This window comes from Panthera tigris, chromosome B4 (genome assembly GCF_018350195.1).
Source record: "Panthera tigris isolate Pti1 chromosome B4, P.tigris_Pti1_mat1.1, whole genome shotgun sequence".
Classification (NCBI taxonomy): Eukaryota; Metazoa; Chordata; class Mammalia; order Carnivora; family Felidae; genus Panthera; species Panthera tigris.
Window position 1 is genome coordinate 126,100,305 of NC_056666.1, and position 23,175 is coordinate 126,123,479.

At 45.1% G+C, this 23,175-nt stretch overlaps 1 protein-coding gene across 1 annotated transcript; it reads left to right on the top strand.

The window, feature by feature from the left end:
• The first annotated feature begins 1,045 nt into the window (after positions 1–1,045).
• On the top strand, positions 1,046–2,348 carry ASCL4 (achaete-scute family bHLH transcription factor 4). The gene has a single exon (XM_042990871.1). The coding sequence runs from the start codon at positions 1,132–1,134 to the stop codon at positions 1,651–1,653; it is 522 nt and encodes a 173-aa protein (XP_042846805.1). The 5' UTR covers positions 1,046–1,131; the 3' UTR covers positions 1,654–2,348.
• The last annotated feature ends 20,827 nt before the right edge of the window (positions 2,349–23,175 follow it).

Here is a 23,175-nt window from a genome sequence, read left to right on the forward strand (position 1 = left end):
CTTCAAAGCCATCATCCTTGATCCTTGGAGTTGGGGATCTCCACCTTTCAAATGTTGCTTTCCTGCCCCCAAGGGAGAAAATAAATTGCATCTTTGTTTCTTAAGACAAAAAGAAGAACACAATAGAAATACATTCTTTGCACTATGGAAAAATGTTCTTCTATCCTGGGTGGGATTAGAAGAGGTCGGGAAGCAGTGTTTAACCTGTGTTTACAGTAAGCACTGTGAGAAATAACTGGCTGAAAGTGTTTGTTACTGTTCAACCTTTTGATGTGCTCTTAAAAAGTAGCACAAATCCATAAAACGCCTTGCGATCAACATAAGCGGGAACACAACATTCGAATCCATCTACTCGTTGCTAAGGTATAGTCCTTTTCTCTTCTCTTCAAAACATGTCTAACTGGGCTTTTAAAAGATTTGGTTTTGGAGAAGAAAACCCTCAAGCCTGCCCGGAGGTCCTCCTTTGCTGGACACATCTTACAACCACAAGGGAGCAGTCTTTCCTTTGATGAGGTCTTCCCTCCACCTCCACAGAAATGGCAGAACAAGCGTAAGTTTGCACACCGTCTGAAAGAGATTTCCATTAGCCCTGGACGCCGGAAACCGCAAAGGACAGTCAAGTTTTGATTTTCAAGGGGAAAGCCTTCGCTAAACTTTCGCTCAGCCGCCAGACCTGTTGGTTCCTGGGAGGGGCTCTTTTGAAACCTCGAAGATTCCTACACTCTCGAAGACCCAGAGCGGTGGATTACGGTAATTGAAAAGCTTGGGTGGTTTTGAAAGATTACTCTGTGTGGTGTGCGCTCACATTTCCAGGCTAAGGGGACCGAGCAGAGGAACCCCTTTTGTCACCTCTTGAAATAAGATCAGAGGGGAAGACAGGATCTGAAGTATGGATTAGGAGGTCCTAAATCTTTGCTTATCACCTCCGCCTGGATCATTATAAATGATCGAGTAGTGCAATGAATTTAGGAAATCATGCAAAGTTTCCTTGCAGTCTGTCCTGGAACCAGAAATTAAAAGCCCGGCTGTGCCAGGCTGTCTGAATGCACCAGCACCTACGCTTTGAAGATCTGAAGTCTCGTCTTGCAAGAGATCCGTCTCTTGGGTGATTTGTTTGCTTCCCGGCGAGGGATGGAGAAACGTAAGCCGGCCGGACTGCTGCCCCCGCGGTCGTGCTACCTCCGCGGCGAGCCCCCGGACCTGCCGGGGTCCCTGCCCCGCCTCCCCCTCGGGGACCCCTTCAGGGTCTCGTGGCGTCTCGACGCCGCGTGCTGGGAGCGGGCGCCCCGGGACTGCGCCGCGAGGCGGTCGTGCCCGCCGCTGCCGCTGGACCGCGCCTTCGAGCCCGCCTTCCTCCGCCGGCGCAACGAGCGCGAGCGGCAGCGGGTACGCTGCGTGAACGAGGGGTACGCGCGCCTGCGAGACCACCTGCCCCGCGAGCTGGCCGACCGGCGGCTCAGCAAGGTGGAGACGCTCCGCGCCGCCATCGGCTACATCAAGCACCTCCAGGAGCTGCTGGAGCGCCACGCCCGGGGGCAGGAGGGCCCCGCCGGCACCCGTCCCCCGCGCGCCGCCGAGTGCAACAGCGACGGCGAGTCCAAGGCCTCGTCGGCGCCCTCGCCCTGCAGCGAGCCCGAGGAGGCGGGCAGCTAGCGCGCGCCCGGCCCGGCCCCGGCCCTCCGCGCCCGCTGCAGCCTTGGAGCCCCTCCAAGGGTGGTTTGCATTTTTGAGCTGGTTTTTTAATCCAGGGCTAAATTTTAGGAAAAAGAAATGCGTGTCTTCCGGCGGGGAACGTGTCTTCTGACCTTCTGGCTGCCACCCCCGCCCCCCGACCCAGGCCCCAATTGGGTATGTGCCTGCAGACTTAAAGGTGCTTATTAAGGAAACTCTCCAACGGTACTTCTCAAATGCACACTGTACCGGATCCTGAGCACCTCACTTTAAAAACCCAGAGGGCGATTGGAATTTCCCAGTCAGCGCTGTGGGTACGTTATGCACATAAATATTGACTTCAAGCCAACCTTCACCGAAGAACGTCCCAAAAATGAATAAATAAAAGACAGCCCTTAAGACGAAAGGAACGTTTTTCCTGCATTCTTTCCTTGGGGAGTTGTATTTGAGATTTAATTGACACGGTCACTTTGGGTGAAGGGGACTCCAAGCCGGCACTTGAGCACCCACACAGAGCCCGCTGCTAGCCCAGCGCAGGCTGCGGACCGAGCTCGTGCCTGGTGGTGGTGCGGGCCACGTGCTGAATTTGATACTTCCGGTTTTATCAGAAAGTGGCCATCTGGGGGGCGCCTGGGGTGTTCAGTCGGTTGAGCGTCCGACTTCCGCTCGGGTCGTGATCTCGCGGTTCGTGGGTTCGAGCCCAGCGTCCGGCTCTGTGCTTACAGCTCAGAGCCTGGAGCCTGTTTCTGATTCTGATTCTGTGTCTCCCTCTCTCTCTGTCCCTCCCCTGCTTGTGCTCTGTCTCTCTCTGTCTCAAAAGTAAATAAACATTAAAAAAAAAGTTTCTTTTTAAAGTGGCCATTTGGAAACTTCGTAGCATTTAGGCAATAGTAACATATGTTAGTGTGCCAGAACTCAGATTTGTATAAAAACTTATTTTCCTCTCCGTTGTTTTTGTCCACTGGTTTTTCATTTTCCTTTTTCCCCTCCCCACTTCTCACTCCACCTAACCTTTGGTTAAATTAAAGTGACATCCCTGACTTTATAAAAAAAAAAAAAAGAAAGAAAGAAAGAAAGAAAGAAAGAAAGAAAAAAAGAAATGCATAGATGGTGGAACAGGATGGACTGAAGTTGGTATGTTCTCAGACTTTCATCCCCATGAGGGCTTCTAGATGTACTGGAATTACCCAGCGACTTTGGCTTTGTTCTCAAAAGTCTTTGAAGAACATTTAATTCTGGTCATTTTTGTCTTAGAAACTATTATGATTTAAGTAGATATGTCAAGTGCTTGTTGACCTACGAAGATAAACTTCCGGACAGAGGATTGGAAGCGGGCTCTGTGCTGACAGCTCATAAACTGATGCAAGGCTCGAACTCACGAACTGGTAGATCATGACCTGCCCTGAAACCAAGAGTTGGAGGCTTAACCAACTGAGCCACCTAGGTGCCCCTCTAAAGCTCTTTTCTAATAACTTGGATTGACCTTTCCACAGAGGCAGTCCTGTATGGTGGTGGGGAGTGGGGCCAGGACACAGGAAGGAGAGAAAACTGGGTATGATTTCATCCCTCACACTGGCTCATGAAGTAGGCCAGATGTATCAACTTTTTACAGATGTATCAACTGAGAGAAGTTAATGTTCAATGAGTATCTTTTATGTGCCAGGAATTTTTGTGTGTGTGCTTTTTACATGTTGTTCTTTTAAATTCTCATAAATCTGGGGGTGGATATTACACATATTTTGTGGTTAAAAATAACGAGGGGCGCCTGGGTAGCTCAGTCTGTTAAGCGTCAGACTCTTGATTTTGCCTCAAGGGCATGATCTCACAGGTCCTGAGATTTGAGTTCCAGGTTGAGCTCTGTGCTGACAGCATGGAGCCTGCCTGGGATTCTCTCTCTTCCTCTCTCTCTTTCCTTCTCTGCCCCTTCTCTCTCTCAAAATATATAATAAAGGTTTTTGTTGTTGTTTGTTTGTTTGTTTGTTTTTAATGAGGCCTTGTCCAGGTTTGTGTTTTCATGGTTACTTGAGCTGTGACTCAATGCTGAGTTTGTCTGACCCTAAAGCCCAGGCTTGCTGTGTCCCTTTCTATACCCTCCCTTGCTCCCTCCTTTGCTAGCTGAGTGACAGAGCAAACATTTCTTAACCTGTGAGCAACTCAGTTTCCTCTTCTGTATTGTTTCACAGGAGAAGGTATAGAATACCTTGGTAGTCTGCAAGGTACTAATCAATGGTAAGTTAGTAGTGTATCATCTTTTGGAGAAAATACTATTACTCAGTTCTATGGAGAGTAAAGCCTGACCAAAAATTATCTCTAGGTGGGGGCGCCTGGGTGGCTCAGTTAAGTGTCCAACTTCGGCTCAGGTCATGATCTCACGGTTCATGAGTTCAAGCCCTGTGTCTGGCTGTGTGCTGACAGCTCAGAGCCTGGAGCCTGCTTCACATTCTGTGTCTCCTTCTCTCTCTGCTCATGCTCTGTCCATCTGTCTGTCTGTCTGTCTCTCTCTCTTAAAAATTAACATTCAAAAAAATAAAAAAAAATTTTTTTAACATTTATTCATTTCTGAGAGACAGAGACAGAGCATGAGCAGGGAAGGGAGAGGGAGACACAGAATCTAAAGCAGGCTCCAGGCTCGGAGCTGTCAGCACAGAGCCCAACGCGGGGCTCAAACTCACGAACTCCGAGACCATGACCCAAGGTGAAGTTGGACGCTCAACCAACTGAGCCACCCAGGCGCCCCTAAAAAAATTTTTTTTTCAATGACCTCTAGGTGGAATTAGTGTGATTTCTTCAGTGTGTCAGAAAGAGGACAGAGTAACCACATTGTATTAGGATTTTACCTTCTATTGCAAGGTTCCAGGGGACAAGACTTGACCTGTGGAAACTGAATCCATGTTAAAACATGTAATTACTAGTATTTGTAACAATGGGTTATAGTGATGTCTGTGTTTCTGGCTGCACAGATAAATGCTTTGCAGTGATTCACAACAAATCTTTACTTTTTCTTTTAAAATTTTTTTTTAATGTTTATCTTCGAGAGATAGAGAGAGACAAAGTACAAGTGGGGGAGGGAGAGAGAGGGAGGGGGACACAGAATCTGAAGTAGGCTCCAGGCTCCGAGCTGTCAGCACAGAGCCCGATGTGGGGCTCAAACTCATGAACTGTGAGATCATGACCCGAGCTGAAGTCGGATGCTCAATGCACTGAGCCATCCAGGCGTCCCACTTTACTTTTTCTTAAGAACCACATGGAGTCTTTTAGTTTGAAGGATCAAGATGTAACCCTGCTCTTACCCGTTACTTAGTTACAGCCTCTCAACACCTGTAATATATCTGCTTTGGTCTCCAGGCAGGTTCTTATTCTATATAAAGGTTTCAGTGAAGCAAGACCAAATGAGATATATTTACTACTGGGGGGGGGGGGGGAGTTGGAAAACTTCCTGGCTTGATTGGAGGAACAGCTAATTAACCAAGTTGTTCATAACCTTGAGAAACTTCTTAGGGGTCTTCGATGAGCAGTAATAACACTCTCCATTCCTTTATTCTGCTCTAGCCACGATCAGCATCTTGACATTCTCTTTTCTACAGTAGGAATAATAACAATAAAAGAGTATGTTTTGTTTAATCTGGATACCGTGGTTGCTTTTAAATGTGGGAAAATGAAATAAAGATTTTTCTTCATTCACGTCTCTAAAATAAATGTGTAAAATGTGTGAATAAATATAATATACCTTGCTGAGATGAGCGGTTTATAAAGAAAAGGACAAAGGCAGTTTTAAAGGAGAACTTTATTGTGGATAAAAATGCCTTGAGAGATTTTTAATGTGGTTTTGTTCAAAGCCCTACTGAGAATAAGGCAATGACTTTGAGAAGCCTTTTGGGAAAAAAAAAAAAAAAAGCAATAAAATTCCATCAAAATCATAAAACTTTTTTTAGAGAAAAAAAATCAGGCCATTTTTCTGGAACCTTCCTGATGACTTATAGGAGGAGCACTAATCCAGGAATGAGACCTTTAATTTTTTTTGAATGTTTGTTTATTTTTGAATGTTTGTTTATTTTGAAGGCTCCAGCTTGGAGCCTGGAGCCTGCTTCTGATTCTGTGTGTCTCTCTCTCTTTGCCCCTGCCCCCCCCCCCCCGCCCCTGCTCTGTGTCTCTCTCTCTCTAAAAGAAAAACCAGGGGTGCCTGGGTGGCTCAGTCAGTTAAGTGTCTTCAGGTCATGATCTCACAGTTTGTGGGTTCGAGCCCCATGTCGGATTCTGTGCTGACAGCTTGGAGCCTGGAGCCTGCTTCAGATTCTGTCTCCCTCTCTCTCTGCCTCTCCCCTGCTTGCACTCTGTCTCTCTCAAAAGTAAATAAAACGTTTAAAAAAAATTGAAGGAGAGAGAGAGAGAGCATGAGCAGGGGAGGAACAGAGAGAAAGGGAGGCACAGAATCCAAAGTGGGCTCCAGGCTCTGAGCTGTCAGCACAGAACCCGATGTGGGGCTCGAGGTCACGAACTGTGAGATCATGACCTGAGCCAAAGTGAACGCTTAACCGACTGAGCCACCCAGGTGCTCCAGGAATGAGACCTTTAATATGTTCAATCTTCCCTTTTCCTGTGGATGAATGCTTAATTAACCATTAGACAATTTGAGTCTTAAAAAGGACAAAATAGATTACAAAAAAAGTTAAGTAGAAACAATGTGGTAAGCAGAGTTTTCTGGAAACAGTGCATCCACAAAAGAAGAAACATTTACATGTCCTTTAAGATCTTTCCTGGGTTTGTTTTTTTTGTTTGTTTGTTGTTTTTTGGGTTTTTTTTTTTTGCCACTCAGCCCAGACATACCCATTGATTATACTGTATTTCTTCTAGAATATTCCCTGTGGTTTGTAACTCTGACTAGTCGAATCTCTGTGACACCCTACAGCATACCACCCTGAGGGTGCAAAGGAGGAGGCTGTGGGTTGTGGCAGAGTGTGCCTGGCCTGTGGCATGGTTCAGCACTGCCATCACCAGCCCGGTGACCTTGGGCAAGCCCCTGACTTCCGTGGTCTCAGTTCTCTACGCTAGGACACGTGAAGTTTGGATTGCATGATCTTTTAGGCTCTTCCAGCTCTAGGATGCCATTCAGCTAACATGTGCCGGGTCTGGACTTGAGGAAACAAGTGTCGGCAAGACATGCCTGCTTCCTGCTACATAGTGCGGGGACAGTTTCTGTATCATCTTTTTCTGCTAGAAAAATCCAGATCCAGAGCAGCAGTTACTCTTTTCTGAGTCCTTGTTGCTGTTACAATGCCCCAAAACAAAACAAAACAAAAACTACATAATTTTTTGTTGAATGGAATTTGAAGAACCTTGCAATCTGGAGGGAAAAGTGGTATGAAAAAAGTTATACATGGTATATCTGATGTCCAAAATGAAAAATGGTATCTGGGTACAGGAGTGCCTGGGTGGCTCTGTCAGTTACATGTACGATTCTTTTTATTCTTAAAAAAATATTTTTTTTTGTTTACATTTTATTTATTTTTGAGAGACAGAGCACAATGGGGGAGGGGCAGAGAGAGAGGGAGACACACAATCCGAAACAGGCTCCGGGCTCTGAGCTGTCAGCACAGAGCCCGATGCAGGACTTGAACTCACGAACCAAGAGATCATGATCTGAGCCAAAGTCGGACGCTCAACCAACTGAGCCACCCAGGTGCCCCAAGCATCTGACTCTTGATCTCAGTTCAGGTCTCGATCTCAGGATCATGAGTTCAAGATTTGCACTGGGCCCTGTGCTGGGCATGGAGACTACTTGGAAAAAAAAAAAAAAAAGAATGAAAAATGTTATCAGGATACAGAGAAGAGAGGGAGTTATTTCAGCTTCAAGTGAGTAGAAAACTAGGAGGAGATGCTTTTGGGGGTGCAGCACTTGATAGGTGAAACGGAATGAGGATTATAGGCAGAAGATCCAAGGGTGAGGAAACAGGTGCCTTGGAGGCAGGAACTATGTTTGGAGAATAGAAGCTGAGTAACAGGAGACTAGGAAGATTCTAGAAGGCATTGAAATCCAGGCTGAACTTTAATTTTTAGACAATGGGGAACTATTGAATTTTTTGTTTCTTGGAGAGAGGGTGAACTGTTCAGTACTGTGGTTGAGGATCAGTCTGGTGGCAGGAATCAGCAGACCAACAGGATATTAGAGTAATGAAAAGAGAGGGAGGGAGGGTCTCTGCCAACACAGTGGCCCTGGAAATGGGGGGGAGGGATGGGCTGGGAGGGGATGTGGTGTGGCCCCTCGGAGGCTGGGGGTGGGGGAAGGGAAGAGGGAGAAGTTAGAGATAACTCCTGTGAGCTGCCATCGACTGAAACAAGGAACACAGAAAGAGGAGCAGATTTATTCATTTTGTTTTACATTTTTTTAACGTTGATTTATTTTTGAGAAGAGAGAGACAGAGCATGAATGGGGGAAGGGCAGAGAGAGAGGGAGACCCAGAATCTGAAGCAGGCTCCGGGCTCCGAGCTCCGAGCTGTCAGCACAGAGCCCTAAGTTGGGCTCAAACTCATGGACCGCGAGATCATGACTTGAGCCGAAGTCGGATGCTTAACCGACTGAGCCACCCAGGCGCCCCAAGAGGAGCAGATTTAAAAGGTAAAAGTTGTCTGTTGGAGATGCTGGATTACAAACACCGACAGGCTACTTCTGTCCGCAAGCAGCTGGAAATGCCAGTGTCGAGGTCGGGAGGGAAGACCAAGACAGCTGTGGATTTGGGAGTCGTTCACCTTTGGGCAGTAAGAGGAGTGGCTTCGAGCTCCCAGGCTGAGACTGAGGGGAACATTAGGAGAAAGCTGAGGCAGGTCTCACCGAAGGAGGGGCACAAGAAGAAACGGCTTTGAAGAGGACTAAGAGGTTGGACGGAGAACCAAGCTAGTGTGAGATCACGGCAATTACAAGCAGGTGTCATTTTTTTTTTTTTTTTTTACAAGCAGGCATCATTTTATAAGAAGGAAGAAGTGGCTGACAGCATCTTATAAATCAGAGGAGTCAGGGACTTTAGGTGTGAGGGGCACTGATTGGATTCGGCCACTAGAAGATGGCTAGAAACCTTTGTAAGGGCATAACAGAGGCGGGAAGAAAAAGCAGAGGTGAGGTTGAAGCCCGCCCTTTCAAGATGTTTCTCAGCGAATGAAAAACACAGCTGGAATGATGTAAAGGGGAAGCCAAGGGAGGAAAAGATGGTGTATCAAAGGCAGCTCTGAGCCTGTGGTCTGACAGGTGAAAGAGTTCTAGTCCATTCAGAGGCTCATAGGTGACAAGGCTTCAAGGAGTCTCAAGTAAGGGGAGGGTCCTAGGAATTGGAAGAAGATTGAAGAACTGGAAGGGCAGGGGGTTGGAAGGTGACAAGTTAAGACTAAGGTAGGTGTTTACGTCTCTCAAAAGATGGAATAGGTGTAGGCAATGGCAAATAAAATGAGAAGAAGGCTGTGTGGAAGTAGGACACTGGGTTTAGTATTGGTCCTTAGGTACTGCCTGGCTTTAAAAGCATTGAGATAATGGTGTTTAACGACTTGGTTAAAAAGTTGCACAAAATCCTCTGTGATGACATAACACTTTAAATGATATTTGTGGGACGCCTGGGTGGCTCCGTTGGTTAAGCATCCAACTTCAGCTCGGGTCATGATCTCATGGTTTGTGAATTAGAGCCTGGCGTCGGGCTCTGTGCTGACAGCTCAGAGCCTGGAGCCTGCTTCAGATTCTGTGTCTCCCTCTCTCTGCCCCTCCCCTGCTTACGCTCTCTCTCTCTCTCTCTCTCTCTCTCAAAAATAAATAAACATTAAAAAAAAAAGTCAACGATGGTGCTCCTGGGTGGCTCGGTTGGTTAAGTGTCCAACTTGGGCTCAGGTCATGATCTCGCAGTTTGTGAGTTCAAGCCCCATGTCAGGCTCTGTGCTGACAGCTCAGGGCCCAGAATCTGCTTCAGATTCTGTGTCTCCCTCGCTCTCTGCCCCTCCCCCACTCAAGCTTTCTGTCTCTCTCTCTCTCTTAAAAATAAAATAAAACATTTAAAAACATTAAAAAAGAAAAAATAGCCTAGGGAAAAAAGAACAGAGTCTGGAGAGTAGAATTGGGATGCCCTTCAGTTACCCAGATGTGTAGAGATAGTGTCTGCTCTTTTGGCAACAGTTTTTGATCTGTGGGGAATATAAAGTCAACCTTGGTGACCTGAACCCACCTCTCATTGTCTTGACTCCAGGGGTTATTCCGCTCTTAGTGGAATTTGAGAGCAAAGTCCCACGAGGCCAAGGACAGCATTTCATGGGATGAGTCAGCGTTACCCAGCTACAACCAAGCCAAGCAAGGTTTCAGATGGTGCCTTTCAAAAGCTTTTGAGCTGTTTCTGTCTAGACAAAGGTTTTCTTCAGAGCTTCCAAAGTTATCATTGTCATCTCCAAAAATGGGTGGCAATGAGACTTCTGATGGAGATGTGGACTGGTGGAGTCCTTCTCTGCAGAGCGATCGCTAGAAAGGCAGACTCTTTCCCTAGGCGAGTTCTCTGGACCCTTCTCTGTCAGCCACCGCCAACCCCGCCATCTGCTCGTCAGGCACACAGGCTGCTGGGAGACAGCAGAGGTGCCTAAAAGGGCTTTGTGTTTTCCTTATTGGCCCGTGAAACCGTAGAACCATTTCTAGCCCTGTGATTATTATCGCTGTGTTGTGTATGAGCTTCACTGGCAGGCTCCCTGGGTGGTGAGATGGGTTTTTAATCCTTCCGTAGTTATTTAGCTGTGTCCTCTGGTGAAAGCCTGTCAGCAGCCTTTTCATGTTGGGTTACTCATTGTCATTAACCATGGCCAAAGTGAAACCACAGCTGCTGCAGAAGGAAGTGCGTCCAGACGATAAAAACTCTCCAAACTGGTTTTTGCCTCCAGAGCAAGCCTTGAGGGGGGCCACTCCTGAAGACATTTCTCATTTCCCTGACAGTGGGGGAAAAACCTCTCTGAAGGAGGAATCCTATCTCCCGGGTCATGGGACTAGAAAGAGCCTTGGAAAATGTCCTGATGCAGCTCCGGGGGTTTTAGTGAAATGAAGGATTAAACCGTGCAGGGTCAAAGCGTATCTCTTCTCTCCTAAAAGACCTCTAATTGACAGAAATTCTCCACCAGCTAACATTTCCTGGGGGCCTTCCTAGATGGCAGGCTAGCCCTTTATATGTAGTATTCTCACCTGATCACAATCATCCTACGAGGTATGTATTGTATATCACTCCCATTTTATTTTATGTTTTTAAAGTTTATTTACTTATTTTGGTGGGGGGGGGGCAGGGGCAGAGAGAGAGAGGGAGAAAGAGAATCCCAAGCAGGTTCCACACTGTCACCTCGGAGCCCAACACGGGGCTTGAACTCACAAACCATGAGATCCTGACCTGAGCCGAAGTTTGATGCTTACCCGACTGAGCCACCCAGGGGCCCCAGTTCCTCATCTTTAAAATGGAAGTGATATGGGGCGCCTGGGTGGCTCAGTCAGTTAAACATCCGACTTCTGCTCAGGTCATGAGCTTGCAGTTTGTGAGTTCGAGCCCCACGTCAGGCTCTGTGCTGATAGCTGGGAGCCTGGAGCCTGCTTTGGATTCTGTGTCTCCCTCTCTCTCTCTGCCCTTCCCCCACTTTTGCTCTGTCTCCCTCAAAAATAAATAAGTATTTTTTTAAAAAAGGCAAGGAACTGAATCTCAGAGGTTAAATAACGTACACAGAAAAGTGGTAGCAAAGTAAAATAAGTCATACAGAGAAAGATACCATATGTTTTCACTCTTATGTGGATCCTGAGAAACTTAACAGAAGTCCATGGGGGAGGGGAAGAAAAAAAAAAAAAAGAGGTTAGAGAGGGAGGGAGCCAAAGCATAAGAGACTCTTAAAAACTGAGAACAAACTGAGGGTTGATGGGAGGTGGGAGGGAGGGGAGGATGGGTGAGGGGTATTGAGGAGGGCACCTGTTGGGATGAGCACTGGGTGTTGTATGGAAACCAATTTGACAATAAATTTCATATTAAAAAAAAAAGAGAAGTGGTAGCAAACCATCTTCATCCATCCATTCATCAATTAGCAAGCATCAATTATCTACATGGAGGAAGAGAGTCAATAAACAAATGTGAATATATGTTTCAGGTGGTGATAATGACTAAGAAGAAAAATAGAGCAAAGATTTTTGTAATTCAATTACTTTCCATCCTTATGTTCAGGAAACACATCTTCACAGTCCTGAAGCAGGGCCGTGCAGATGTAAACGACTGGATAACTTTGAATCATAACAGCAAATCTGAAGACTGACATTAAGTAAACTCTTCTTGTTTAAGACCCATGGTTACCATACAGCTGAATATCTATGTAAAAAAAAGAATAATAATGAGGGACAAGTAGAATAAAGTGTATTTGGGATCCTGCCTGACCAGGGGATCCCAATCAGCCGCCATTCACATGCACAGCCACCAAGCTTGATGCGGGGCTGTAGAACATTTCCCTATATTTTCGTTTGAGCTCTGAAGGGAGAGCAAAGTGTTCTCTACAGAAGGCCCATGACTTCACCTTGACAGAGTAGAAAGAACATGGATTCCAGTCCTAACTTCAGTGCTTACTGACTGTGTTTCCTTGGGCAAGAGACGTTACCTCTCTGGACTTCTTTCCTCATCTGTAAAATTAAGGATGAGAACCTATTCCATCTCATAGGGATGTGGTAAAGGGGAAATGAGTCTACATAAGTGAAAGGTTCCTATAAACTAGAAAGTGCTGTCATCACTAGCCATATGCAAGTCCGTTCTCTGGAAGATAGGGATAGCTTCGCAGAGAAGTACAGCTACTCTATCCACTCTGAGGAAAATTCTTTTCAACATAAAGTCGGTTGATGAGATTCTGAAGTAGAATGATGGAAATGGTGACATACTAGGTTTTCTAACGTTGTATAACGAGCCATTCTTAGACTTAACCATGGCAGCAACTTGTTATCTCTCACCATTGAGGCTGTGGGATTGACTGGGAGGTTCATCTGCTGGTCTCCCTGAGGCTCACGGTTGCTGTCAGAATGCAGCCTGACTTGCCGATGGCCCCGCACGGCCTCTCTCCGTGTGGTCCTTCATCCTCGAGGAAGTCTGGGCTTCTTTCTATGATCATCTCAGAGCAGCAACAGGAGAATGGAGGCTGTCAGGCATTGGAGGCCAAGGCTCAGGAGTCACACAGTGTCTGCATTCTTTTGGCCGAAGCTGGTCAGAAAGCCAGTGCAGATTGGAGAGACTGCATAGAGGTGTCCAGGGTAGGAGAAATTTTCATGGCCATGTTGGTAATTGACCTACCACACATACCTTTTTAAAAAAATGTTTATTATTTATTATTTTTTGGAGCCAGGGGGAGAGAGTGTGCACGAGTGGGGTCGGGGCAGAGAGAGAGGGAGCGAGAAAATCCCAAGCAAGCTCTGAGCTGACAGCACAGAGCCTGATGCGGGGCTCTATCTCACCAACCATGAGATCATGACCTGAGCTGAAATCAAGAGTCAGACACTCAACCAACTGAGCCCCCCAGACATCACTACTTTTATATGTCATACCAATACTTTTATATGTCATTACAGTCTATTTTTAAATTATTTCAGACTTACGTTAATACTGCCAGAACAGTACAGAGAACTCCCATACCTCCATTCACCCACATCCCCCAATTGTTCATATTTTACTGCATTTGTTCTTTTGCCCACTCTGATTACGTGCTAATAATCTTTAGTCATTTTTGAAATCTTCAAACATGATGTCCCAGCACCCTTCAGCACTCCAGTACATATTTTTCCCAAATGAGATCTCACGTGTGTTTTTTCCAATACCACCAAGCAATTCTCCAATTCTCAATGGACAGTAGCGTGTGTCCTACAATTTAACTCAATTCTGATACTAACTACTTGGAGATAGCCTCAGTCCCACAAGACTGCCCCCAATTCAGATATCAACTGTGAGTCCAGGTTGTTGCCTGTGATTCTGACTCACTGGCTGTATATCAGAGGTTCCTCTGACTCCTCTCTTCAGAGGGGGACCCTCCTCTTCTCATCAATCAATTTGCTAGAGTGCCTCACGGAACTTGGGAAACCAGTTTACTGGCTAGATCACTGATTTATTACAAAGAATATTAAAGGATATGAATGAACAGCCACATGAAAACATTCATAGAGAGGTCTGGAAGGGTCCTAAACAGAGAAGCTTCTGTTGCTTTGGAGTTTGGGATGGTCCGCCCTCCTGACATGTGGCTGCATTCTGGTTCACCAACCTGGAAGCTCTCTGAACTCTGTCCTTTTGGGTTTTTATGGAGGCTTCATAACATAGACATGATTAATTAAATCATCAGTCATTGGTGATTGAAGTCAATCTCTAGCCGTTCTCCCCTCCCTGACATCAGAGGTGGGGCTGAAAGTTACAACCCTCTGATCATCTGGATGGTTCCTCTGGCAACCACCCCTGTCCTTTGGGGCTTTCCAAAGTCCCCTCATAAACCTAGGTGTGATTGAAAGGGGCTTGTTGTGAATAACAGACCCCTTTATCACAATTGACTTAGGAAATTCCAAAGGTTTTAGGAGCTCTGTGCCAGAAACCAGGATGGAGACCAAATATGTATTTCTTATTATAAATCATAACCCCACACAAGGATACTAACATGCATAAACACCAGATCAAGAAGTCAACATTTATATGTCACTACTGACCAATTTACAGATTCTGCTCAAATTTCACCACTGCCTCAAGGATGTCAGTTTTTCCTTTTTGGTCCAGGATCCTATCCAGGAATACATATTGTCATGTTGTTCAGACTTCTTCAGTCTGAAGAATAGCCTCTCCCTGTCTTTCATTTCTTTGACAGTTTTGAGAGTACATACCTTCATTCTGTAGGAGGACCCTCAGCCTGGTCCATCTAATGTTTGCTCACGACCAGACTCGGGCCATGCGCTGCAGAGAACATCTCAGAGACGTTGCTGTGCCCTTCCCAGTGCCTCATGCCAGGAGATATGACTAGTCCTATCGTTGGCCATGTTAACCATGACCACCTATTTATGTTGGTGTCTGCTCTGGTTTCTCTACCTCAAATTCACCTTCTTCTTCTTTGTAGTTGAATAGTATTTGGGTAGAGAGAGGTAGCCCAATATTATGCCAATATCTTGTTCTTCACCAGACCCCCATCAATTAATTAGCCTTGGTGTTCACTGATAACTCCCATTTGCCCCAGTCATCCCCACAGTGGCTGTCAAATGATGATTCTCCATTTCCATTAGTCCTTCCGTACTTATTAGCTGGCATTCTTCTATAAAGAAGGGCTTTCTCTAAAGAAGGGCTTCCCCTACTCTGTTATTAATTTACTCATTTATTTTTATCAGTTTGGACTCATTCCAGAGGGTTGTAACATATTAATCTTATTATTTTTGACAAATATTGTTTCTAGTTATTGAACTTGTTTCTAATTTGACTGGGGGAGGAGGAGCCCCTTCAAACTGGTTCCTTTTGACATGTCCTGTCATTAATTGAGCATTTGATTATTTTCTGGTACAAGATGACTCTCATCTCTCTCTCTCTCTCTCACACACACACACATGTGCGTGTGAGCGTGCACGTGCACACACACACACACACACACACACACACACACACCTAACAAGGATTAAAACCCACAAATGACATGCAAACGTTTGTGTGAGTGTACGTTTTTCTGGGGAGAGAGTCGAGCCTGGCTTTCATCAGATTCTCAGAGAAGGTCCCCAACCTCTGAAAATTTAAAAACCATCACTAATACCTCAAGGAATTCCTAGCGATTTTTTCAGATCAGCCATTTTTCAGGTTTCTTATCATCAGGCAGATTGGAGGGGCTTTAGCCCTCTTGCTACCTTAATTACTTCCATCTGAAAACAGTCTCCAGCTTATGGGAAATGCTCAGTGAATGTTAGTTGTTAAGACTGTGAGGGAGGATCCTCTGCTGGCAGTGGGGGGCTAGACCGTTCAGAGTCTGAGTCCTGAGTATCTTAGTGGAATTTCCAGTCCAACTGGTTGTAGAACTTGGTGAAGTAAAGATAATGAAAAAAAAAAATGTTGCCACTTGGACCTCGAGGAGGCGGGTGTTACTTCCCACTGTGCCCCAAATAGAGGTTTCTCCAGTGTTATGAACTCAGCAACACAGCACCGGGACAGCCCTGGCATGCGAAGCTGTCCCGTGGAATTATCCAGATGGTCCTGGCTGCTTCAGTGTCCTCCCTCCCAGTCCCCTAGGCTGTCAGTGGTTAGTTTCTTTCAGTTAAGACGGGAAAATACGTGTTCTTCCACACATCCCACACCCGAGATGATTTTGCTCTCTCTTTCCTGAAAGGCCAGAGCGTGTGCGGTTTTATCTTCAATGAGTTGTGAATTGTTTGGTGGGGTTCGTTTCACTTTATCACACTTCACAGAATATTTACTGGAAGCTTCCTACAGGCAGGATTAGGCATTCTGTTGCTGTCAAATGTAAGACAATGTGAAGTGTAGGAAAAGCTCTCAACCAAAACGAGAGCCCTTCACTCTGGCCCCAGCCCCTCAGCAACTTGCTGTGCGAAACTGGACAAATTAGTTGAGGTCTCTGAGCTTTGTTTCCTCATGTGTCACAGGCAGCTGGATTATGGGCTGTCACAGTCAGTATTATGTAACTCTACCTTATTTAGTTCCTGCAATAGTTGACTTTGCAAATGTTTATCTTGTTCCCATGTGTAAATGAAGAACACCATTTAAACTTGTTTCCTCTTTGAGAGAAGGGACCTCGTCTGCCTTTGTCCTCCGCTGGGTCCCCAGGACCCAGGACAGTACTCACACAGCGCAGACACAGTGAACCAGGCGGGCACCATCCTGCTTACATGGTGTTCACATTCTTCTGGGGAAGACAAAACAAAGAGAAGTACAAACTTCCAGTTATAAAATAAATAAGTCATGGGAGTAAGTACAGCACGGGGAATATAGTCAATAATACCGTAAGAACTTTTATGGTGACAGATGGTGACTACACTTACCGTGGTGAGCACTGCATGATGTATATGATAGTCAAACCAGCCACTATGTTGTATACCTGAAACATACTGTGTGGTAAAGATACATTATAATAATTTTGTAAGGTGACAGATGGCAACTAGACTTATCAGGATCATTTTGTAACATATAAAAATATTGAATCATTGATGTACACCTGATACTAACAGGTTCGTTCTTTCTTTTCCTTCCTTCCTTCCTTCCTTCCTTCCTTCTTTAAATTTACATCCAAGTTAGTTAGCATATAGTGCAATAATGATTTCAGGAGTAGAATCCAGTGATTCATTCTCTACATATAACACCCAGTGCTCATCTGAACACATGTCCTTAATGCCCCTTGCCCATTTAGCCCATCCCCCCACCCCCAACCCCTCCAGCAACCCTGTTTTCTCTCTATATTTGTCTCTTATGTTTTGTCCCCCTCCCTGTTTCTATATTGTTTTTGCTTTCCTGCCCTTATGTTCATCTATTTAGTATCTTAAGTTCCACATATGAGAGAAGTCATGATATTTTTGTCTTTCCCTAATTTTGTTCAGCATAATACACTCTAGTTCCACCCATGTTGTTGCAAATGGCCAGATTTCATTCTTTTGGATTGCCTAGTGATACTCCATTGTGTGTATATATGTATACACACACACACATACATATATACATACACACACACACACACACACACACATATGCCGTATATATGCCACATCTTCTTTATCCATTCATCTGTCAATGGGCATTTGGGCTCTTTCCATACTTAGACTACTGTCAATAATGCTGCTATAAACATTGGGGTGCATGTGCCCCTTCAAAATAGCACACCTGTATCCTTTGGATAAATTCCTAGTAGTGCTATTGCTGGGTCGTTGGGTAGTTCTATTTTTAATTTTTTGAGGAACCTCCATACTGTTTTCCAGAGTGGCTATGCCAGTTTGCATTCCCACCAACAGTGCAAGAGGGTTCCTCTTTCTCCAAATCTTCACCAACATCTGTCGTTAGTCCGAGTTGTTAATTTTAGCCATTCTGACAGGTGTGAGGTGGTATCTCATTGTAGTTTTGATTTGTACTAATAGGTTTTGTATGTCAATTATACCTCAATTAAAGAAATAGAGGCATAAAGTAGTCAAAGAACATTCTTTATGTTTATTTATTTTGAGAGACAGAATGTGATCAGGGGAGGGAGACAGAAAGAGAGAGAGGGAGAGAGAGAATTCCAGGCAGGCCCCATGCTGTCAGCACAGAGCCTGATGTGGGGTTTGATCTCACAAACCATGAGATCATGACCTGAGTGGAAATCAAGAGTTGGGTGCTTAACTGACTGAGGCACCCATGAGTCACCAAAAAGTATTCTTTAGTTGAACCTACATTGAGCAAGTTAAACTTCCTGGGGATTTTCAGTGGGTTTGTACTGACATGAAATCTTTGTTAAGGGCATAAGTCATGTGAGAATCACATAAACGTTACTTTGAGGATCTTTGCAGCACACGCTCTTCCAAGTTTGGTAGGAGAATATTTACTTTCTTAGGGCAAATGGGAATAAAATGAGAATAGTATGAAAAATGGGAATAATAGTATCTATTTCATAGAGTTGTTCTCAGGTGAAAGGGAGTAACTACATGTAAAAGTCTGTCACCAGTGCCTGGGACACAGCAAATGTTATGAAATGGTAGCTGTTGTTTTGCTATCAAAATAGTCAGTTGCCCCAATATCCTATTGAAACTGGTTAGTGATTTGCTGGTCACTAAGTCCAACAACTCTCAGATTTCCGTTTCTCTGCAGCACCGAACGAGGTTAATTGAGAAACTTGCTCCCATTTCTGTGGCCATGCTGTTTTATAATAGTCTATAGATCTGTTCCTGCTCAGTCCCTGCAGACTGAGCCTTGAGGGTAAGAACCAGGTCACCAGCCCCAGCAATCAGGACAGAGGCCAGCTCATTGTGGTTCTCAGGAATTGCCGAAGGACTGAGAGCACCACCAAGGCAGAGATAGTTCTGCTAGTCTTGTGTCCTGGCCTTGACTTCTCATTCTCCTCTCCTCAGTAAGCAGAGCTGTACCCTAAGACTCACCTGCAGCCCTCTCATCTCCAACCTGGTTCTCCTGCAAACCTCGTTTTCTCTCAAATCCAATGATCTGTTGAGTCTCTTTTCTGAGCTCCTGTAATACAACTTCAGCTGTCGCCTTGATGTCCTGTAACATCTTAAATTCAACAGGTCTAACTCCAAACTCACAGCCCTTAGGAAATCAATTTTTCCCAGCACTTCCTGGTTTCTGAGAGGGGGACCACCTGTGTTCAGTACCCCGGGCACAAAATCCTGGATTCACTGTCAACTTGTCTTTCTACACTTCCGTCGTCTTATCGCTGTATGAGCTAGGAATCTTTTGGTTGCAAGAAATTTCAACTCAAACTGGCTTAGGCTATTACATAACTGGGAAATCCAAGGATATCCTGCTTCCACACACAGATGAGTCCAGGAGTTCCAGTCCAAAGTTACAGGGGCTCCTGCTTTTCTACCCCTCAGCTCTGCTTTCCTTTATGTGGGTCCCATTCTCAGGCAAATTTGCTCCATGTGGCACGGTGGCTGTCAGCAAGTCCGGGCTTCCATCACATCCTCCTAGCAACACCAGGGGAAAGAGAGCACCCTGTTGTCGGGTAATACAGAAACCCCGCCCCGGATTAGCTTATATTCTAACTGGATCATGTGCAAATTCCTCAGTTTCTGGGGCTGGGGGCTTGAGGTGGAGGAAGCGATGCTGAGTATCCAGGTCTGGGCCTAGCGGTGGAGTCGATTCATCCAAACCACATGAACAGAGACTGGGGGTGGAGTGGTTGTCTGAGAAACATATGGGTCTGTCACCAGGAACAAAGAGGACTTATGTGGGGGAGGATACCAGCTAAGGAGACACCTGCCACAGTCTGAGAGATGGCAGGTGAGGATCTGAACAGGTAAGTGATGTGGGCACAGAAAACGAAGAGAAGCATCTTAAAGATATCCAGGAGTTAGAACTGACAAACTTGTATGAGGGTGAGAGAGAGGCAGGAATCCAAGATGACACTAATTTCTGGCTTAGGTGATCAGTAGGTGGTAACGTCTTTCCCCAGACCTGGAACATATTTTAAAGGAGGAAAAGTGATGACTGAGTTTACATGTTCAGTTTGAGGTTTATGAATCCTTAGGTAGAGATGTCCAGCAGATGCGGGCTGGAGATGAACGTGGGGTCACCAGCCATAGGTGATGGTAAGTCATGGAAATGGGTGAAAATGAGCCATGATGAATGTAATGTCCACAGTGAGAAGACGGCGAAGACCTAGCCCAGTGAAAACATTTTAAGGAGTGTGCCAAGAGTGGTTAACAGCCTCGAATACTACAGAAGGTATATAAAAACTAAATTGGTCCATCTAATTAGCAACTACAAAATAACTGGTGACTTTGGTGAGTAGTTGCATTGGAATGGTAATGGCACAAGCCAGGATTAAGCAGAATCAAGGATGGGATGGGAGCCGAGGAAGCACAGGCTTAGGGCAAAGGTATTCCTCTGAAGGAGCTTGGCTGTGATGGAAGATGGGCCAGAATACAATGTCTTTCCCCTAAAGCGCACGTTCTTTGTGGTTATCAATCCACACTTAAATTGCTTTTAGTACCTTTTATTTCAAGCATATGCACATCTGTTCTATATTCTCAACTAGACCAAGTTCTTTTCTTCTTTTTTCTTCCTTCCTTCCCTCCTCGCACTTTTTCTTTCTTCCTTTCTCTTTCTTTCTTTCTTTTCTCTTTTTCCTTTCCTTTCCTTTCTTTCTTCCTTTCTCTTCCTTCCTTCCTTCCTCTTTCTTTCTTCCTTTCTCTTTCTTCCCTCTCCGAGAGCGAGCACACATGCAAGTGGGGGGACAGAAGGAGAGAGAGAAAATCTTAAGCAGGCTCCATACTCAGTGCGGAGCCCAACATGGGGCTTGATCTCGTGACTGTGAGATCATGACCTGAGCCAAAATCAAGTCATATGCTCAACCGACTGAATCACCCAGGCTCCCCTAGACTGTATGAACTTCATTAGGACCAAGAATGGTACTCTGCACAGTAAAAATACAATGCTTGTCGATTGATAAAACATGAATTTTGAACTGGAGCAAAGGGTATCCTTACATCAGTAACCTGTCTTGGTGCCAGACTACCCGGTTTTTCTTCCACCCTGGGAAAGAAACGTGCAGCAATTGAGGTGGGCAAAGTCCAGAAGACCTTCTAAAGCTGACACTCTAAAAGTGGGAACATGGTTCCACGGTGCTGGAGTCCCTGGAGGTGCTTGGTATTTTGAGGCTCCCTGTATTTTACGGACATGTGGACTATAAAACAAGGCAAAAGGAGAGGCCTGTTTCACACATTCATCCAGCAGAATAAAGCCTTTATAGTTCATCACAGAATCCTTAATGGTGGTCAGAATCTCTGACCTGCCTCAGCAAGGCTGAGCAATCCCATTTAAGAGATGTTTGTGAGTACTCCACATTAAAAGTTCCAGACTGGACTTGGCTGGTTCCAGTATTGAATAGGAAAAGCAGCACAAAATGGTTCTAGGAGCTAGTGTGACGTCAGGAAAACAGCATAAACAGGATAGTCACAAGACCTTGTTCTTTATGCCTCTGTCATTAGTTGGGTGCCCTTGGGCTAGCTGCTAGACCTTTCTGAGGCCATATTCTAATTTGTTATTAGGGGATAATACCTACATTGCCAACCTCATTAAACTCCAGTGAATGGCTCACATAATCATCCTTTCTTTCCTCATTCAGTAAGAACTAAAACTTTATATAAAAGCATTGGGTAACTACAGAGCAGGAATGGTGATTTTTAACCTGTTAAGTACCTACTATATGCTTGGCACTTGGTTTATGCACTCTCTGTGAGGTACAACTGAAATCACCACTCACTTCTCTGGACATGACCCTCTCCCGTAACATTCTCCTCTCCTTGGATCACTGGTGTTTCACATAGCAGATACCAGTTTTAGAACAACAGCTTTTAAAGATCCAGATCTATTAAAACCACTTGGCAGTATTCCTGATGTGCCTGATTGGTGATTAACAGCCTCTTCATAATCAGCAAATCCAGATGGCCACGGATCATGTTCTCTGGATCTAAAAATCCCACATAGTCGAGCACTGGAGCAGATGCAAAAAGAGTGATGGAAGTTAAGACGTGAGTACAGATGTGTGAGTTGTGTGCTGGAATTATAGGCACAGGGAGCGGCATGTGTCTCAGCAACACAGGTGAGGTCTGCGAGGAGCTTTCAGAAATAGGAGGGAGGAAAACTTTATCATGAACATGGGGAAAAAATACGCAGTCTCAAGCAGGAAAAACAGGAAAAGCTGAAAGAAAAAAAACCACTGTGCTTCAGTGGTTTTTGAAGGTTATATGAAGTATAATTTGGGGATCAAAGTGGGATTTGCAAGATGAATTCAGTAAACCTTCGTCTCTTTGCTGCCCCAGGAAAGTTGTAACATTAGAAAATTAGTGATTGTTCCTATTTTGCTTACATCCCATGAAGTGGTTTTCCCAACCATATACTGACGAAAGGGATGTACCAATATACATCACAACCAATGTGAGGTTTTGAGAATATTAGTTATAAACAGACTGACTTCAGAGGTCCTCAGTGAGGGACCAAGATGTGCAGTGCTAATGACTCCTCTCCATGCCTGAAGGAGCCACACGGTGCCTTATCAAAGGGTGTTCTGGCTGTGCGTGAGCACGGGACGGGCCTAGGGTATTTTTACTCAGGGCGAAACAGCTGGTAATGTCCGCTTCATTTGAACATTTATTTTTAAGTGGCTTTCTGCCTCAAATGGGAAAATAACATCTTTAGAACAAGGAAAACAGTATCTGTGTCTTTCTTTCTGAACTCAAAATATTAACCATTACCCCCTATGGTCATTAACAGGGCTAAGCTCACTGCAAATGCGGCGGACAAGAAAAGCTTATACAGCAGAAATGCCATCGCATAAAGGATTCTCTGTAGTTCTCCTACCTGTTCCTCCTCTTACTTCTCTGAAGAGTAACTTTCAAAGCATCTAATAAAACTCAACATACGTATTTAAGATGATGCACAGCATTTCTTGCAATGACATCAGTTTTGGGAGGTGATCTTGCTTTGAATTGGTTTCAAATGACCTGTCACCAAGCAAGGCCTGGTTAGAGGGAGGGAGTCTACACTCCAACACGGTCTCACCTCTAGAGTCTAGCGCCTGCCGGAAGCCTGTTCCTCGTGTTGAAGTGCCGTCCAGTGCTCACCAGTAACCTGCATCCTTGTCAACAGTGGCTAGGCCAGACTGAAGGTGTCAGTAACCTAGAATTACTGCATTAAGATTCCTAACTGCTTTATTTTCAAACTCTACCATCAAAATACTTGAGTAAAGACATGCCGTGCTATTTCAGAACATCCATTTTTCAGAGGATGTCTACCTTCTCCAGCCTTCCAAACGGCAGCATGTGCAAGATACTCT

Coding starts and splice junctions, on each gene's coding strand:
- ASCL4 (XM_042990871.1), top strand. CDS start 1,132: ATGGAGAAACGTAAGCCGGCCGGACTGCTGCCCCCGCGGTCGTGCTAC.